This window comes from Orycteropus afer, unplaced genomic scaffold (assembly GCF_000298275.1).
Source record: "Orycteropus afer afer isolate SDZICR_OR568_19922 unplaced genomic scaffold, OryAfe1.0 scaffold00364, whole genome shotgun sequence".
NCBI classification, from domain to species: domain Eukaryota; kingdom Metazoa; phylum Chordata; class Mammalia; order Tubulidentata; family Orycteropodidae; genus Orycteropus; species Orycteropus afer.
In genome coordinates, this window is record NW_006921951.1 from 1,814,303 (window position 1) to 1,834,709 (window position 20,407).

Sequence of the window (20,407 nt, forward strand, 5' to 3'; positions counted from 1 at the left end):
GGCAATTTGAACAGTGTAGATAGTTGTTTATATATTTGCATACCGTATTTGTTACCATAGCAACTATTCTTCTATAAATGTATGCAAAATTAATATCGACATACAAAATTTGGAATAAAATTGTATGTTTCTGTATAGACTGAAGCATATAAAATTAAAAATTGCTAATAAATTAAACATTTTTACTGATAAAATGGTTTCATGGGTTCAATATAACAGAATTTTGCCTTTAGAAACAGACTTGACCTTTCTTATGTTGATAACAGTGGAAAACATTAAAAAATTTATGCCTCCTTGAGCAGAAAGACCAAAGTTCCTCACTTCAGTGTAGGACACAGAACAGCTGAGTGGTCTCCATTCCTTCCACATACATTATAATTATTCTGATGCCCATTTCATCATGAGATGTGACCAGGAGTGATTTAGACTGAAAAGGGCATGTAGTGTGATGAGTTGGTGTGTTTTTTCATTTTCTATACAGGTTTGTGATTCTTTGACTAAAGATCACTTTGATATGATAAAAGCATGATACAGTATAAGGGATGAGAGCTTGTGAAGCACTCATGTGCTCTCCAAGACAGGAACTTGGTATTCTTCCTTAAAGAAAATAGGATAGAGTAATAAAATTATTAATATTTAAATTTTTACCAGCATTTTTCACCATCACAAAATATATATTAAGTACTTACTAGAATTTAATTTCTCACATCTATTCCACACTTACTAAATGACGAAAATGAAACCAAACCAAACTGACTGCCATCCAGTCAGTTCTAACTCATAGTAACCCCTCCTTGGGTTTCCAAGGCAATATCTCTACAGAGGTAGATTGCCCGTCTTCCGATATAAATGACAAGTAATTAGAAAAAAGTCGTTCCAATAAAAAATAATATTTTATTCATTTCATTCTCCATTTTTAAGATCTAAAACTTAAACTCAACTTGCACTTTTTAAAATCTGTCTTCTTAGAGAATGACATGACCTCTTCAGATTTTCCTTGAAATGTGTGACATCCATTCTATTTGAAGTTCAGAAAATCATATTGAAAAGTATTTTTTTTGTGTTAGTTTTGTAAACATGCTGTTCACTTTCTTGACAATTGTTGCCCTTAAACCTGCAGCGAGAGCTCCTCGATGTTGTAGACAATAATGAGTCTGCAGTGATTGTTGCCCCAACATCCTCTGGGAAAACCTACGCTTCTTACTATTGCATGGAGAAAGTGCTGAAGGAGAGCAATGAAGGGGTGGTTGTGTATGTTGCTCCAACAAAGGTAGAGTTCAAGAAAATATAATTTTCTCTCTCACTCCTGAACCTTGTCTTTTAAAATAATGCATATGGTCATATAGAGATCCATTACATTTTACTTTTTAGCCTGCATTCTCTCCTTACAGAGGGCATGTTGTCGTTTTTATGTGCCGTTGAGTTGGATCCGACTCATAGCAACCCCTCCTTGTGTTTCCAAGGCAGTATAACCATGGAAGTAGATTGTCCAACCTTCCTTCTGAGGAGTGGCTGGTGGGTTTGAACCACCATCCTTCTGGTTAGCAGTCAAGTGCCTTAGGCACTACGCTATCAGAGCTCCTTATAGAGGGCATAATGATACTTTACTTGTTGTTGTTGTTATGTGCCGACGAGTGGGACCTGACTCATAGCAACCCCTCCTTGGGTTTCCGAGGCAGTATCACTACAGAAGTAGATTGCCCCATCTTCCTTCCGAGGAGTGGCTGGTGGGTTTGGACCGCCAGCCTTCTGGTTAGCACTCAAGTGCCTTAGGCACTACACTACGAGAGCTCCTACTTTACTTAGAACCATGGATTTGTTTCTAGGCATTATACTTGGATTGAGAGAATTATCAGTGCTTTGTTGGGCAATGTTGATAGTCACCAAGTATCTAACATTGACTCTGCCGGGCTTATAGGATCCATCTGATGGGTTGTTGGGCATTAGTGACTAGCCTATCTCTTAAGCCAGATTATTTTGCCATATTTGTTTTATGTCTCATGAGGCTTAATTTTGAACTTAAAACAGAAAGAATGATCTTTGTCATTTAGAGGAAAGTCTGATTTATATGAAGTATTATATAAGTTGCATATTCTCATTGCAACCTCTTACATTGAAGTTACTTTCAAAAAAGATTTAATTTAGATGACTAATTCTTTCAATTTTAGTCTGTAGAAAAATGTGTGATTTGTGGTTACTTAGTACCAAATTAACCCATATAATTAGTTGAAATTATTAGTGTAATTTCAATTTCAGTTATTTGTACTTTTTGTTTGTTTTGTTCTTCATGATAATAAAAGCAATAAGCACTCATGGCAGGAAGTTACTAAAATAAGAAAATAAGACAAAATTAAAATTAAATAAATTAAATTACAAAAGCAAGTGCAGTGCATATAGGTAAATTACTCTAAAGAAGTTTGGATCCATTTTTATACCCACTGAAAGTTTATGACACTGTCTGTTCTCTTACATTATTCAATATTCCTTAACAACATTTTTGAAAGTTTGAATCGTACTTATAGGTAAAAGCTGTTATTGATATCTCAATTTGAAGTTCTATGATTACAGAAATTGGGCATCTTTATGTATGGCTTTTGAGCATTGGAATTTATTTGTGAACTACCTTTTGAATATTTTCCCATTTTCTTTTTCTTGGGAAGTAGTTGTTTTTTTTTATTAATTTATCAGAACTTTGTATATTAAGGATATTAACCTTTTCTCTAACATAAATGTAAGAAATACTTTTAACATTTATCATTTTGTCTTTTCATTATTCTTAAAGTCAATTTAATTATAACAACATTTTGTTACTATCTAATATAGTCAAATATTAATATCTTCATTTAAGGTTTCTATCTGCATGTGCAAATAAATGAGGATATATTAAAATGTTCATTTTATACCACATTTATAGTTATATATTATAATTTGCCTTTTAATCTATATAGGTTTTGATGGAGACTAAAGTGAGAAATTGGCAGATATTCATAGGTTTCTTCACACAAATTCCACTGGCCAGGCTGCCTGTTTGATCTAAAGCATGGTCTAATCATTTATGTAGATATTTTAATTGGAGAAGAAAGGAAAAGTTCCCAAACATAAGAGCCACACATCTATCCTTGTGATCCTTCACTTGACCTTCCTTCTAAAGCATATTCAAGCTCCTCTCTAAGTCCTGGTAACCCAGACATTCAGCTGTTTCTTCTCATGTGTGGGGTCATTTCCTGTTTTTTCTTTATGATTAAGCCATCTTTTTTTTTTTTTTTCCATTTTATTTGAGAGTTAGGTTTATCACTGAGGCTTATATGCTTAGTTAAGTATCTCAAAGAGAGCATTTTAGTATATTTAGTGTAGATGGGTACATAGAAGGTATTATTTTGTGCACTCAAAGCAGAACAGATTTTTGGACAGATTCTGTTATACTTTCAAGTTTCACCTGTCTGTACTCTATTATATTACTAATAGATCTCTTTCCTTGTGAATCAGGCCCTTGTTAATCAAGTGGCAGCAACAGTTGAGAATCGTTTTGACAAAAAACTGCCATCTGGTGAAGCTCTATGTGGTATTTTTACAAGAGAATATCGTCATGATGCCCTAAACTCTCAGGTAGGATATATTAATTAATGAGTTTATTATCAAATTATGAGACTGTACTTATATATATTTCACTAAGATTTCAGCATCTTCACAATGACATGTAAAATAATTTCCTTGAATTTGAAAGACAAACTGGCTTCAGAAAAAATGAAATAGTGTTACATTCTAAAGAATGAGAAATAGAACTCATCTTTCTCTAAGGACACTTACATTCTGATTTCATATTTACTTATTGTAATTACCATTAATGTTATTGTGATTTGAGTGAAAGTTTATAGAGTAAATTGGTTTTCCATTCAACAGTTCATACATATTTTGTTTCATGACATTGATTATGATCTTCACAATGGAACAGCATTCTTCCCACTTCCTTCCTGTAGTGAACATTTTATTTTGTCCTTCCTTCCAATCCATACCTGCCTTCTGAGCCTTATCCCTTGGCAAATGCTGCCCTTTTGATCTCTTATGTTTGATTGTTGTAAGGAGTGTGTACCTCTTTGGTGTTAATTGTGCACCTCAGCGGCCTATCTATTGTTTGGCTGAAAATTGAGCCTCAGGGGTGAATTCAGCTCCAGGCCTGAACCATGTCTTAGAGCCATAGTCCCAGGGGTTCCACCAATCTCTAACAGATCAGTAAACCTGCTCTTTTTTATTATTTTGAGATTTGTTCCACATTTTTCTCCCACTCTAACCAGGATCTCTTGTTGTGATCCCATTCAGAGTGGTTAGCAGTGGTAGCCAGGAACCATCTAGTTCTTCCAGTCTCAGGGTCATGGAAGCTGTTGTTCACCAGTCCATGAGTCCTTTGACCTAATCGTTTCCATGTGTCTTCAATTTTCTTCAATCTTCTTTGCTCCAGGTGAAGAGAGACCAATAGTTGCACTGTAGATGGCCTCTTGCAAATTTTTAAGACCCCCAGTTGCTACTCACCAGAATAAGATGTAGAGCAATGTGTTTTGAACTATTTTATGCCAGTTGACCTTGATGTCTCCCATAACTATGGTTCTAAGCTTACAGGCCCAGCATCACACTTTTTCAAAGTGTTTGGTTATGGCTAAGAAGTTTTTATAATGCTGCTCCTTGTTAGATCTACTGTGTACATGGGCATTTTTACAGTTACATACACATATGTATGTAGAAATAGCATCTGTCAAATCTATATATGGTTGTGGATATAGTCCCATTCACCTACCCATACCCAATCATCTTGCCTATCTACCTATGTATCCATTCATAGATTAATGTTTGTTATTACTGATAATATAGGATTGTGTACGTAAAAGTGTTTACCTTTGTTGTCTATAACCCTTGTGCACCTTTCATGTCTTCCTTTGCCTTACTAATATTGTACTGCTCACCCACTATTTTTATATGCCTTTCCCTTTATTAAAATTAACATGTGTCTCTTACCTACTTAATAATTTTTCCTCTTTCTCCTCCCACCCCTGGTGATCATCAAAGAAGGTTTCTTTCTGTGTTTAAAACTTTTCTTGATTTTTTATAATAGTGGACTCTTATAATATTTGTCCTTTGTGATTAGTTTATTTCACTCAGCATAATATCCTCCACATTCATCATTATGAAGTGTTTCATGGATTCTTCATTATTTAATGTTGATAGTATTCCATCGTGTATATGTGCCATAATCTGTTTATCCATTCATCCATCCATGGGGTTATTTCCATCTCTTTGATATTGTGAATAGTGCTGTGATTAACATGGTTTTGCATATATCTTTTTGTGTTCTGATCTCAGTTGTTTAGGATATATACCTAGTAATGGAATTGCAAGATCAAATGGTATTTTTGTTTACAACTTTTTAAGGAGGCACCATATCGTTTTCCATGATGGTTGCACCATTATGAAGTTCCACCAGAAGTGTATAAGAGTTCCAATCACTCCATACTCTCCCCAGCATTTATTGTTTTCTGTCTTGTTAAACTTTCCTGTTGCTGGGGTGAGAAGATATCTCAATGTTATTTTGATTTTCACGTCTCTAATAGCTAGTGATCATGACCATTTCTTTATGTTTTCTTGGCCACCTGAATATCTTCTTTGGTGAAGTATCTGTTCATATCCTCTGCTCATTTTTGAATTGAACTGTTTGTCTTTTTGGTATTGAGATAGTGACGTTTTCTACACATTTTAGAGGTTAATCTCTTGTCAGATATGTCATTGCCAAATTTTTCACAATCTGTAGGTTCTGTTTCACTCTTTTGGAGAAGTCTTTTGATGCACATAAAAATTTAATTTTTAGATGGTCCCAGTTATCTAGTTTATCTTCTGCTGTTTGTGAATTTTGGTGATGTTGATAGTCTATTTATGTCATAAATTAGGGCTCCTATGTTTTTCTCTATTTTTCTCTTTGATGATTTTATAGTTTTAGGTTTTACATTCAGGTCTTTGATCTATTTTGAGTGAGTTTTTGTATGTGATGTGAGGTACGGATCTTACTTCATTTCTTTTATGAATGGATATCCAGTTACCAGCATAATTTTCCTCATGTGATGGGTTTTGGCACTTTGTCAAAGATTGGTAGTCTATAGGTGTAGGGATCTGTTTCCGGGTTCTCAATTCTGTTCCATTGGTCTGTGTGTCTGTTATTGTACCAATACCAGACTGTTTTGACTATGGTGTCTCCACAGTAAGTTTTTAGATTGGGAAGTGTAAAGTGCTCCTATTTTGTTCTTCTTTTGTAGTGCTTTGTTTATCTGTAATTGTAGTCTCTTTTCTTTCCATATATAGTGATTGGTTTTTCTACCTCTTTGAAGAGTGTGGATGGTGGGCGGGGAGGGAACGCTGTTAGATAGGAGAGAAAATCTAAAAAAGAAAAGAAACTATTGATGGAATCTGGGTCAGGATTGCATTGTATCTCTAAATTGCTTTTGGTACTATTGACATTTTCACTATGTTAAATCATCCTATCCATGAGCAGAGTATGTTCTTCCATTTATATAGATTTCTTTCAGTTCCTTGTAGTAGTGTTTTGTTGTTTTCTCTATATAGGTCTTTTGTATCTCTGGTAAGATTTATTCCTAAATACTTAATTATTTTGGTGGCTATTGTAAATGGTATTTTTTTTCCTTATTTCCTTTTCAGAGATCTCTTTGATGTAGAGGAATTCAACTGATTTTTATGTAGATCTTGTATCCTGACACTTTGCTCAATTTTTCAATTAGTTCCAGTGGTTTTCTTTTTGAGTCCCTGGGAATTTTCTATGTATAGGATCATATCATCTGCAAATAGGGAGCGTTTTACTTCTTCCTTACCAATTTAGATGTCTTTTCCTTTTTCCCTCTCTTGGGTTGTTGCCTTGGCTAAGACTTCCAATAAAATGTGATAGAGGGTATCCTTGTCTACTTCCCATTCACAAAACGAACGCTTTTAGTCTTTCAATTGAGAATAATGTTGGCCATTGGTTTTGCATATGTTCCCTTTTGATGTTGAGGAATTTTTCTTCTATTCCTGTTTTCCAAAGAGTTTATATCAGGAATGAATGTTGGATCTTATCAAATGCCTTTTCTACCTCAACTGATATGATCATGCAGGTCTTTTCTTTTGCTTTATTTGTGTAGTGGATTACACTGATTGTTTTTTCTAATGTTGAACCATCCTTGCATACCTTGTGTGAATCCCACTTGGTCATGGTATATTATATTTCTGATACAGTGTTGGATTCTATTGGCTTGGATGTTGTTGAAGTTTTTTGTGTCTATATTCATGAATGATACTGGTCTGTAATTTTTTTTTTGTTGTTGTTGTTGTTTTTTTAGTGGTGTCTTTGCCTGGCTTTGATATCAGGGTTATATTTGCTTCATAAAATCAATTTGGGAGTGTTCCATCCGTTTCTGTGTTCTGGAATAGTTTGATTGGTGTCAGCTCTTCTCTGAATGTTTGGTGGAATTTTCCAGTGTAACTGTCTGGGCCAGGACTTTTTTTGTTGTTGTTGTGAGGTTTTTTATTTGTTTGTTTGTTTTTAATAACTTTATATTGTGATTTGGGTGAAATTTCACAAAGCAGATTCATTTTACATTCAACAGTTCATACACATTTTGTTTTGTAACACTGATTACAATCCTGACAGGTCTCTTCCCATTTCCTCCCTAAAGTTACCCTTTCCTTGTGTCTTTCTTAGCTATGCATTCCTGCCTCCCTCCATTTTTCCCTGTGCAAATGCTGCCCTTCTGATATCCCATGGTGGTTATATAGTTGATCAGTTTATAGCCCTCTTTATATTATTTGACTGAGAGTTAAGCCACTGGAGTGAATTCAGTTCCAGGCCTTAAGGGTGACTAGGGCAATCTCTATCTGACCAGCAATCCTGGTCTTTTTCCTAATTTTGAATTTTGATTCACATTTTCTCTTCTACACTTTACAGGATTTCCAATATTGATCCCTTTCCAAGTGGTTGGCATTGGTAGCCAGGCACGATCTAATTTTTCTGGTGTCAGGGTCACATAGGCTGATGTTCTCATGGTCCATTACTCCTTTGTATTAATTGTTTCAAATTGTTGATTTTCTTCACTCTTCTTTGTTCCAGTTGAGGAGAGACCAGTAATTGCATCTTAGATAGCAGGAGTTTCTTAGCTGGCCATTTGATTTCTTCTTTTGTTATGGGAGTGGTTCAAATATTCTACCTAGTCTTTGTTAGTTTAGGTAGGTTGTGTGTTTCTAGAAATTTTTCCATTTCTACTAGGTTTTTTAATTTATTGGAGTACAATTCTTCAGTATTTTGTTATTATGCTTATTATTTCAGTGTGACATCGCCTATTTCATTTTTTATTTGTATTATTTGTATCTTGTCTTTCTTTTCCTTAGTTAAATTTGCCAGTGATTCATCAATTTTGTTATTTTTTTTCAAAGAACCAACTTCTAGTCTTGTAGATTCTTTCTATTGTTTCTTCTGTTTTTGGTTTCATTTATTTCTGCTCTAATAGTACCTAAGGCATGTGACTCCTAACCAGAAGGCCGGCGGTTCAAACCTACCAGCCACTGCTTGGAAGAAAGGTTGGGCAATCTACTTCCATAGTGATACTGCCTCAGAAACCCAAGGAGGGGTTGCTATGAGTTGGATCTGACTCCATGGCAGTGAGGTTTTATTTTATTTTTTCTTTTAATGTTTATTATTTCCTTTTTTGGGAGACTGTATGTTTTTCTATTGCTCTTTTCTAATTGTTGGGGATGCTGTGTTAGGGTTTTTTTTTTTTTTTTGATGTGTGTATTTATTGCTATAAATTTACCTCTGAGTACTGGTTTTGCTATGTCCCAATGGTTTTGTGTGCTGTATTTTCATTCTCATTTTCTTCTAGACTTTTTTTTTTTTTAACTTCTTCTCTTACCCAGTAGTTTTTGAGTAGGGTCTTATTGAGTTTCCATGTATTTGATTTTTTTTTTTCTCCCTGATCTTCTTATTACTGATTTCTAACTTTATAATGTTGTGATACAGGAAGATTCTTTGTAGTATTTTAATGTTTTAAAATGTACTGAAGCTTACTCTGTGGCCTAACATATGGTCTATTGTCAAGAATAATCCATGTATACTGGAAAAGAATATGTATCACATTTTTGTTGGGTAGAATGTGCTGTACATGACTGTGAGGTAAAGTTGGCTGATTGTGTTGTTCAGATCTTCTGTATCTTTGTTGAGTTTCTTTTCAGTTGTTCTATCCTTCATTGAGGATAGTGTGGTAAAGTCTTCTACTACTGTTGCGGAATTGTCTATTTCTCTTCTCAGTTCTATTAATGTTTGTTTTACATATTTTGGGCTCTTTCATTGGATGCATAGATATTTATTACTGTTGTGTCCTCTTTGTGGATTTACCCTTTTATCATTACATAATGTCCTTCATTGTCCCTAGCTGGTTTTTGCCTTGAAGTCTATTTTATCAGAAATTAATATTACAACTCCTGCTCTTTTTTAGTTGTCCTTGGCTTGATTTTTTTTCCGTCCTTTTGTTTTTAATTTATTTTTATATTTGTGCCTAAGGTTAGTCTCTTTTAAATAGCATGTTGTTTGATCATAGTTTTTTTTTTTTTTTTTTTGTCTTTTTGTTTTTTATCCATTCTGCCACTCTCTTTTTCTTGACTGGTACTTTTAATCTATTCACATTCAGTACAATTAACAATAAATATTATTTTACTGTTGTCATTCCTTTGTATTTTTTATTGTGGTGGTAATGATTTCTTTATTCCAAATATCTTTCAATGTTGAGTTCATTTTGTTACCACATTTCCTTTTCATTTTCTTCATTGTTGTTGATTTTGTTTTTACTAAGTCCTTTGATTTCCTTCTTTTCTTATTTTGTTTGGAAGGGTTATTAATTTTATTTGTGGTTACCTTGTAGTTAACTTTTACCTTCCTAAATTTTCAACAGTCTGTTCTATACTGATAACGTTCTGACTTCCTCTCCATTTGGAAGTTCTGTAATGATAGCATTTTTTCCTTCTTTTTGCTTTGTAGCTGTTGTCTTTACAGATTGGCACTTCTTATTCTCTATTTCAATCTTGTAAATTTATTTTAATTTGGGGATTTTTTTTTTCTGGGTTGTTTCTAGGTGATGTTGCCACATGCCTTAATCTTATATTGTTTTCTTCTGTTGTTGGTTTTCTGTCTGAAGGAAACCCTTTAGCATTTTCTATAAGCTTGCTCTGGTTTTTGCAAATTCCCTTAATTTTTGTTTATGTGGAAATACCCTAATTTCACCATCATATTTGAGAGCCAGTTTTGTTGGATATTTATTTCTTGGTTGGGACTTTTTTTTTTTTTTTTCTTTCAAGGTGTTATATATGTCACCCCATTGTCTTCTTTCCTGAATGGTTTCTGCTAAGAAATCAGAACTTAATCTTATGGGTTGTCCTTTGTAGGCAACATTTCATTTTTACTGAACTGTTGTCAAGATTCTTTCTTTGTCTTTGACTCTGTAAAATTTGATTATAGTATGTCTTGGTGACTTCCTCTTGGAGATCTATCCTCTATGGGGTTTTTTGAGCTTCTTGGATTGATATATTTTTGTCTGTCATGATATTAGGGAAATTTTGTGCTGGCAAGCTTTTGAAAACTTTCTCTGTGGTATTTTTTGACTCCTCTTGTTCTGGAATTCCAGTCACACATAGTTTATTTCTCTTGATGTTGTCACCATGATACAAACTAGTTTCTCAAGGGATTTGTTTTCTAGCTGTCAGTTCAATTCTACTCTTTCCACCTTCCAAGTATATTGCCTATCTCTGTAATTCTAGTGTTAATCTTTTGGAATTTTAGTTGCTGGTTTTTATGATTTGTAATTGTCTATTTATTTTGTATTTTGCTCTTGTAATGTTTTCCTAAATTCTCCTAGAGTATTGTCTATCTTTTCCTTAGTTTTGTTTGTGGCTTCCTTGAGCCTTGGAAAGCCCTATATATCTACATATAAATATCTTTTGAATTCTCTTTCAGGTAGTTATATTATCTGTTATTCCTCAGGAAAGTTTCCTAGTTTTTTATTTTGGTCACTTGTTTGCACTACTGTGTGTTCCTTTGTTTGAGGTTGTCTATTTTCTCTTAGATATTTTGGTTTTTGTTTTTATTTGTTAATTAGGTATCTATTTGCTTCACCATAATTTTTGTTTTGCTTTATTTTGATATATCTGGGTGCGTGAGGCTGGCATGCTTCTTTGGTTGCTGGTTTTGGAGCACTAGGGCACTTTCCACATCTCTCACAGGTGGAGAAACTGATGGGTATATGAGCACAAGTCTTTGTTTGTTGCTTGTGAAGAAGAGCTGCAGGTAGGATGAGCAATTGTCTGCTGTCTGTCATTGATCCAGTGGTAAAGGAGAAGGTAGTGGTGCTTGCCTGTTAGGTGAGGTGGTAGGTGGTAGATGTGGTAGATATGGCTGACTAGTGGAGAATTAATGTCTGTCTTCCATTGGATGGGGCAGGGGAAAAAAAGGAGGATAAAATAAGAAATAAAATAAGTTGGGGATGGATGAGAAGGAAATTGGGTAAAAATAAAAGAAGAGGAAAAAAGGGAAACAAACCAATAAAAAGGAAGAAATAGTAGATGAAAACAAAGAAAAAGAAGGGGAAAAAAATGGAGATGCTTATAGAGCTATGGTCAGCCAGCACCAGCAGAGGAAGCAGCTACAATGCAACCCATGGGCACATATTCCCACGAAGGAGGGGGCAGACAACTGATGTGCATGCACATGCCTCTGACAGAGGAAGGGGTAGGGACATGTTCTTGTGTTCAGTGGTTGCAAGCCTTATCAGTGACACAGATGCAAGGAGAAAGATCCGTAGATCCTGGCTCTGCCTGGGCTTCTGGTGGAAGGAGGCAGTCAAAGAAATCAGGCAGGTGAGTGTGAGTGGTGACTGAAACCATCTCCAGCCACCACTTTGGTGAAGGTGGGTAAGTCTTACTACTTTTCACTTGGAAGGGGGCTGGGAATGTGGAGAAGTCTCTGTGGTTCCAATTCACTGACATGAGACAGATGCACTACTGACTATGCACAGCTGGTTAACCAGCTCCCATCTGGAGTCAATCAAGTTGGGGGACACCTAGAGTCCACTGTCTCCAATAGCCACCCCATAGGCCTTCCACTTCACATGTACCCTCAACCTAAAGGACTAGTGTTCACTAATAATGAGTTATTACAACCCCCTCTTCACTGGCTTCTTCCTAACTGTGTTTGCCTGTGTTACTGGAAATCTTGCCCATTTGTCTGTGCTATTCTCTTTCAGATCCAGTGCATAGTCTACTCAGCTTGATTTCCTCCATGTCTATCTGTGCTTTGTCTCTGTCCTAGTGTGGATTCTGTGAAGTTGGCTTCTCTTCACCCATATATGATTCCTCTGTCTCAAAATGGTCATACTTTGTTGAGCGCTGGCTTTTTCTCTCTCTTCAAACACTGCCCTCACTCCATCTTCCTTTCTAGTCAGTGCTTAGTATAATTCTTTATCCTCTCATTTGATGTTCAGGGTTCCAATATTGTTAACTGTATACGTTACACTCAGTTTTTTTAGGTCTATGTTGTAGAGGGATTGGGTAGTGTGTCAAAAGGACTCCATCTTTTCTCTACCTATGATTTCATGTTTCAATAAATAGTCAATGCATCTTGGTTTATAAATTGATGCAAAATTATCTGGAAATCCCAGTAAGTTATAAAAAAAACAATTAGCTAAAATGAGTTTCCAATCAGAATTACTTTTTTCTTGTAAGTCAAAAATGTTATATTACTGATAGAGTACCTGTTGTTAGGTAAATCATAGGAAAATATAGATTGTCCTTAATGCATCCCCAGGAGAAGAATTAAGATTAAACAAAACAGTGGCTATAGAATGGGAATTCCAGAATACTAAATTGTGCTAATGCAGAATCTATATGTAGAGCAATCTATACATAGAACACATACATACAATCTACACAAAGAACACGTGAATAGTATATGGTTTAAAATCAGGAAAGGTATGCATCAGGGTGGTATCCTTTCACCATACTTATTCAATCTGTTTGCCAATCAAATAATACAACAAGATGGATTATATGAAGATGAATGTGACATCTGGATTGGAGCAAGACTCATTAACAACTTGCATTATGCTGAAAGGGAAGAGTAATTGAAGCACTTACTGATGAAGATCAAACAATACAGTCTGCAGTGTGGATTACACCTCAACAGAAAGGAAATAAAAGTCCTTACAATTGGACCGATAAACAACATCATGATAAACAGAGAAAAAGTTGAAGTTGTCAAAGATTTCATTTTACTTGGATCCATAGTCACCTTCTTTGAAAGCAGCAGTCAAAAAATCAAATGATGTATTTCATTGGGAAAATCTGCAGCAAAAGGCTTCATTAAAGTATTAAAAAGCAAAAGACTTCTTTATTAAAAAGCAAAGACATTGTTTTGAGACTAAGATTGTTTGAGAATTAAAAAACACAAACTGTGGGGTTTTTTAATCACTTCACATGCATGTGAAAGTTGGATGGTGAATAAGGTACAGCAAAGAAGAATTAATTAATTTGAATTGTGGTATTGATGAATAATTTTAAATATACCTTTGGCTGCCAGCACAACAAACAAGTCTGTTTTGGAAGAAGTACAGCCAGAGTGTTTGAGGATGGCAAGACTTTTTCTCATGTACTTTGGACATTTTATCAGGAAGGACCAGTCCCTGGAAAAGGATGTCATATTTGGTAAAGTAGTGGGTCACAAAAAAAACAGGAAAGCCCTCAATGAGACAGACTGGCACTGTAGTTGCAACAGTTGTCAAATATGGCATCTATTGTGAAGATGGCTTCCAGTGGGACTGGGCAGTATTTCTTCTTCTATACTTAGGGTCTCTGTGAGTCACAGACAACTCAGTGGCATCTTTCTTAGTTATCTGTTGTTATTAGGTCCTGTTGAGTCGGTTGTGACTCACAGCAACTCTGTACAACAAAATGAAACACTGTCCAGTCCTATGATGTCCTAACAATCCTTACTGTGTTTGAACACTGTGTCAGTCCATCTCTTTGAGGATCTTCCCTTTTTTCTCTGACCCTCCACATCACCAAGCATGGCATCCCTCTCCGGGAACTGGACCCTTCTGACTACATGACCAAAGTAGGTCAGACTAAGTCTGGCCAAGGAGAATTCCGGCTGCACTTCTTCCAGGACAGACCTATTTATTCTTCTGGCACTCCATGATATTCTCAGTATTCTTCACCAGCACCACATTTCAAAGGCATCAATTCTTCTTCTCACTTCCTTATTCATTGTCCAGCTTTCACATGTATAAGAGATGATGAAAACACCATAGCTTGTTTTAGGTGCACCTTAGTCTTCAAAGTGACATCTTTACTCTTTAGCACTTTCACTGCTGGTCTTTTTCAGCAGATTTGTACAATGCAGTACATCATCTGATTAATTGGCCCAATGGCACAATGCAATACATTGCATTGTATACATGTATGTATGGTATGCTGCTTGCATGGGTGTTGACTGTGGATTCAAGTGAGATGAAATCTTTGACAACTTCAATCATTTCTCCATTTATCATGATGTTGCTTATTGTTCCAGTTCTGAGGATTTTTGTTTGCTTTATGTTGATGTGTAATCCATACTTAAGACTGTGATCTTTTATCTTTGTTGGTAAGTGCTTCAAGTCTTCTTCAATTTAAGCAAGCAAGGCTGTGTCTTCTGCATATCTCAGGTTGTTAATGAGTTTTCCACCAATCCTGATGCTGCATTCTTCTACATAAAGCCCAGTTTCTCACCGTATTTGTTCAGCATGCAGACTGAATAAGTATGATGAAAGGATGCAACCTTGATGCGTGTCCTTCCTGATTTTAAACCATGCAATATCACCTTGTTCTGTTCAAAAAACAGCCTCTTGGTCTATGTATATATTACTTATAAGCACAACTAAGTGTTCTGGAATTCCCATTCTTCATAATATTTTTCATGATTTGTTATGATCCACACAGTCAAATGCCTTTGCATAGTCAAGACACACAGGTAAACATCCTTCTGGTATTCTTTGCTTTCAGCTAACATCTATCTGGCATCAGATTTCATAGCATCTCTGAGAGTCACAACAAACTCACTGGCATCTTTCTTAGTTATCTAATTCTGCTGTATCAGAAACACCACAAGTAGATAGCTTTAACAAAGAAATTTATTCTCTCCCAGTTTAGGAGGCTAAAAGTCAGAATTCAAGGTGCCAGCTCTTGGAAAGTGCTTTTCCTTTGTATTGGTTCTATGAGGAGATCCTTTTCTTCTTTCAATTCTGTGAGTCAGGCATCCTTTGGAGATTTCCATGTATCTTGACATCAGTCTTACCCTGGGTCTAGGAGGGTCTCTGTGCAGAAACCCGGGATCGAGAGGACATGCTTCACTCCCAGCTCTTCTTTTTTGATGGTAGTAGGTCCCTCTTTCTTAGTGTGCTTTTTTCTCCTTTTATCTCTTGTACAATAAAAGGTGATTCAGGCTATGCCCCAGGGAAACTCCCCTTAACATCAGATCAGATTTGCGACTTTACAACTGATTAGCTGATCACACCAGATCACATCATGGGGGATGGTTGCATCATTACATAACTACCAAATTACATCACTACATAACTTCCAAACCACTGAGAATCATGGCCTAGTCAAGTTGACATATACCTTTGGGGGATAAAATTCAATCCATGGCAGCACAGCACCCTAACAACAAATCAGCAGGTACATTCACTTATACATGTATATATTCATATAACTGCCTGCTCCTAGTAGATGTTCAAAAATATTAGTTCAAAAATATTATTATTTTTAGGTACTTGTTACAGTGCCTGCCTGCTTTGAAATTCTGCTGCTTGCTCCTCATCGACAAAAATGGGTGAAAAAGATCAGATACGTTATATTTGATGAGGTAAGTTGTATGTTTATTTCTTTGAGTTGATGTCCTGTTGTGCATAATATGCTATAATGAGGACCTTTGGTGCTTCAGGACATCAGCCCACTTGCTTGAGGTTCATGTTGGAGGAACACTGCCTTCAGAATTATATGCCTAGCAAATCACAATCAATCTTTTGTTTCCATTTTCCTGTTGTGACTCCTTAGAGTATATTGGTACATGCTATAGATCTCTGTAAGGGAGAAGAACTATTCATTGGTGACTACCACTTCAGGGAAAAATAATTTACCCATCATGTCATCTGGCTTTAGATGAACTAGTTTCAGCCAACTGACTAGAGCTAAATGAAAGTGGCTTGCTCCCTCTGCCTCCCCAGAATCCCAGAGGTTTGGGGTTGCAGTAGATATAATCCTAGGGTCCTTCTGAGAGATGGCTGGTCTGGAAGGGTGAGCTCAGTTAGGGAACCAAGTGTGAAGGTAACCTGAGGAGTGAGTGTGAGTGTGGATGAGCCTACATGTGTACAAGAGATAATACACCATGTGTGCATACATGGGGCTGGAGGACTCGGGAGCGTGCAGGGATCATGGCTAGCCTGAAGCTCCCCGGATGTCCTACCCTGCAAATTACACACCCATGCATTACCTCCCACAGATAAGGAGAAGAGGAACCAATAATAGGCACCCACCTTGCCTCCCCCAGGTCCATGTGAGTACCTGAGAAATGGGCAATACAGGTAGCAGGCTCACCCAGAGCCGATCCAATTCCTAGCAGAGGGGTGAGGTGCTCTCCTACTCCTTAGAACAAGGCCAAGAAATAACTCATTTAAAAGACTGCATCTCCACTTCTTCATCCAGATGGAGAGATAAGATGTGATAGGAACCTGGCTTGTCGCATATCTAACACATGTGGAGAACAAAAGAGCGAGGAGCTCTTTGCAATAACCAGGGAGCTCTGGTAGCATAATGCCTAAGGCACTTGACTGCTAACCAGAAGGCTGGCAGTTCAAACCCATCAGCCACTCCTCAGAAGGAAGATGGGGCAATCTACTTCCATAGTGATACTGCCTTGGAAACCCAAGGACAGATCGCTATGAGTGAGGGCCGACTCAATGGCACATAACAACAACAGCAAACAACAACATCATGTCATAAATTTCGTTGGGTAGAGATTTCAAAATATGATCTTTGTTATCAAAGCCAAGAATATTGCTATACAGTTACTAACAATCATGCCAATAATGTAATTTATATCATCAGTCATAGTCTCAACAGAAAAAAACACATTCAACATACAAGAATTTGAGGAGGGTGCCTTTTTAAAAAGTATGCATATGAGGGAAACTATAAGAGTTCAGATTAGTGGTTAGTCATTTACTCCAGATCCTAAAAGGGCAAAGTGAGGAAGCAGTTACTGAAATTCAAAAGGAGGTTCTTATAGAGTTGACCACATTGTGAGGAGTTATTTTTAATATACACAGCCAAATCAGAGTAATCTTCAGGAAGGAAGACAAGGAATAAAAACTTCAACTGAATTTTACCCCCTTCCTCTGACCAATTGCCACCTTGGCCAAAACTAATAGAACCAGAAAATATGGAAGCACATTTGAGGTAATCATTATAGGTCAATTTTCCTGGATGGAAAGAGCATGGTAGAAAATAGTAGATATCTATAGGGAAAAATAGAAGACATTTAGCAAAGATATAAAGCGTATTACTAACAATATTTACTGAAAGAAATTTAGCACATTAAAAATATATGTTCTTTTGCTACAAGGTTTTTTCAACTTATGGAGGAAATAAATGACAAACTTCTATTTAATTCATCTGTTTCTTGTGGTATACTTTGAAGCTACTAAATAGTAGCAAATAATACTTTTTGATTTGTCTGATTTTGAATAACTCCCTGTATTAGTTATTATTTTTTTTTTTATTAATCTGCATACATTATTGTCCTTTAGGGGAAAAATCAAAACAAAAAATTTTTGTTTTTACAATCTAGAACCTTGAATTGTAGTCTAATTTCAAAACTCCAAAGTGGCATGACATTGGGTACTGTAGTTTTCCCAATTTTACAGAAAGGTAAAACTGAAGTATTTTTAAAGTTAATATCTGGTCCATTAGAATCAGAGAAATATGCTAGATAGTACAAAGCATATGGTTAATATTCAACAAAGTGGTATATTATCTGGCCAGAACAAAGCCAGTGAAGAGTGGAAATATCCTTTTTTTCTTTTTTTTTTTTTTTTCTCTATCTGTTTAATGAGGACCACATTTGAGATCTTTCCTTAATCTACTTCATTTTTCTGTATTCAGTCAAAAGGCATCCATTCATTTATTCAGGAAATGCTTCTGAGTATCTTCTCAGTGTCAAGCATTGTATCAGCACTGAGGATACCCAGATGTGAGGTCAAAGTTTAACTGAGAAAGAGGAGTTAAACAAGCACAACATGACTATATCAGTACACATTGGTCCATACTGTGAAGAGAAAGAGCAGGCAATCACGACTGCAATAACAGCAGGGTTGGTGAGGGAAGACATGTGGAATGGGTGGTAGGAAAAATATTTCTTAGGCAGAGGCATTAATCTGATCTCAACAGATTAAGTGGGAACTGATGGCAGTTGAATTTGAGAGCCTGATTAAGAGAGGGGTAGCGACCCCTCCTTGGGTTTCCGAGGCAGTATCACTACAGAAGTAGAATTGCCCAACCTTCCTTCCGAGGAGTGGTTGGTGGGTTTGAACCGCCAGCCGTCTGGTTAGCAGGCAAGTGTCTTAGCCACTATGCTACCAGAGCTCCCAGTTTGAGCATAGAGAACAATAATATATAAAAGCTCTGAGGTAGAAAAGTAATTAAGCAAAAGCTAGTTTACCTGGAGCAGGTTAAATGTGAGGAAGAGTGGCTTGAGATGAAGATAGAAAGGTAAGCAGGGCTAAATTATGCTGGGCATTACATGTCCTGTTAAAGAGTTTGTATTTTGTTCCATGTACACTAATGGGATGATACTGAAGAAATTTAATTAAGGACATGATCTAATGTAATTTATCTTTTAAACATATCATTATGGTTGTGTTTGAAGAATGTAGAGGTTAGAAATGGAAGCAAGGATAACATTCAGAAGATATTTAGTTGAAGTGAGATATAATGGTGGCTTGGTTAGAAATGGAGATGGAGAGAAATACATAAATGAAAGAAATTCCACAAGTTAAAAAAAATGAATTCATAATGAATTAACTAGCAAGACTGAAAAAAATTTATTGTTGTTATGTGCCGTCAAGTCAGACCCGACTCATAACAACCCTTCCTTGGGTTTCGGAGGCAGTATCGCTATGGAAGTAGATTGCCCCATCTTTCTTCCAAGGAGTGGCTGGTGGGTTTGAACCACCAGCCTTCTGGTTAGCAGTCAAATGCCTTTGGCACTATGCTACCAGAGCTCCCGAAGAAAATTTAGGTATCAAGATTTCTTGTTGCCTGAATTTGGCAATATTTATTTAATTTTGGCATGATTAATGAAACACAAGGAGCTCTGGTAGCATTGTGCCTAAGGCACGTGACTGCTAACCAGAAGGCTGGCAGTTCAAACTCACCAGCCACTCCTTGAGAAGAAGGTTGGGCAAACTACTTCCTTAGTGATATTGCCTTGGAAACCCAAGGAGGGGTCACTGTGAGTTGGGGCCGACTTGATGGCACATAACAACAATGAAACATAACTGGGAAATAACTTTTTCAGCATGTCTTTTTTCATTTATAATTTTTAAATCAGCTATTCAATTGAGAACTCTTGTTTCTATAACAGGTCCATTGTCTTGGTGGAGAAATTGGAGCAGAAGTCTGGGAGCACCTCCTTGTCATGATTCGATGTCCCTTTCTGGCTCTTTCAGCTACAATAAGTAATCCTGTACATCTCACTGAGTAAGCATTAGTTCCATTTTGAACATGATGCTTCTCTATTTTGAATATTTGTATTTTATACTTTCAATATAGGTTATGAAAAGTTTCATAACTTTTGAATTAATTTACTAACTTACTTCTTGATTTTTAGAGAACAGAGCCTCTATTGTATCGTGGAAGTTACTAAGCAAAGACATCCTCTATAAAGAAAAATCAAAGACTCCCCCAGCCAGATCTGAAATTGAGTAGAAAATAGGGTTCACTAGAAATGATGTATTTATATTTCTTTGTCTTTGTCCTTAACTAAGAAATAAAAAAAAATAAAATGATATAATAACAAACTCAGCCATGGACCCTGAGATTTCTTCATAATATCCCACTTGTGGAACATAATTAGAAAAATAACAAAGCCATATTAGTTTATAGCCACATATTATTTTGTTGTTGGGCTTATTTTTTACCCCACGTAATGATAACAGTTATAGCAAAGATACCTATAAGGCATTTTCAGTAGCTCAGAATAGGTACGATTCTAAGTGGTTTGTGTATGTTAATTTACTATATGTTG

General features: G+C 36.1%; 1 protein-coding gene across 1 annotated transcript in view; it reads left to right on the forward strand.

Annotated features, from left to right (window-relative positions):
* LOC103207316 (DExD/H-box helicase 60) overlaps positions 1 to 20,407 on the forward strand; it is a 218,360-nt gene that overhangs the window by 68,392 nt on the left and 129,561 nt on the right. Inside the window, 4 exon segments of the mRNA XM_007952893.2 lie at positions 1,121 to 1,270; positions 3,487 to 3,606; positions 15,872 to 15,967; positions 19,745 to 19,860. Coding sequence (XP_007951084.2) covers positions 1,121 to 1,270; positions 3,487 to 3,606; positions 15,872 to 15,967; positions 19,745 to 19,860 — 482 coding nt within the window.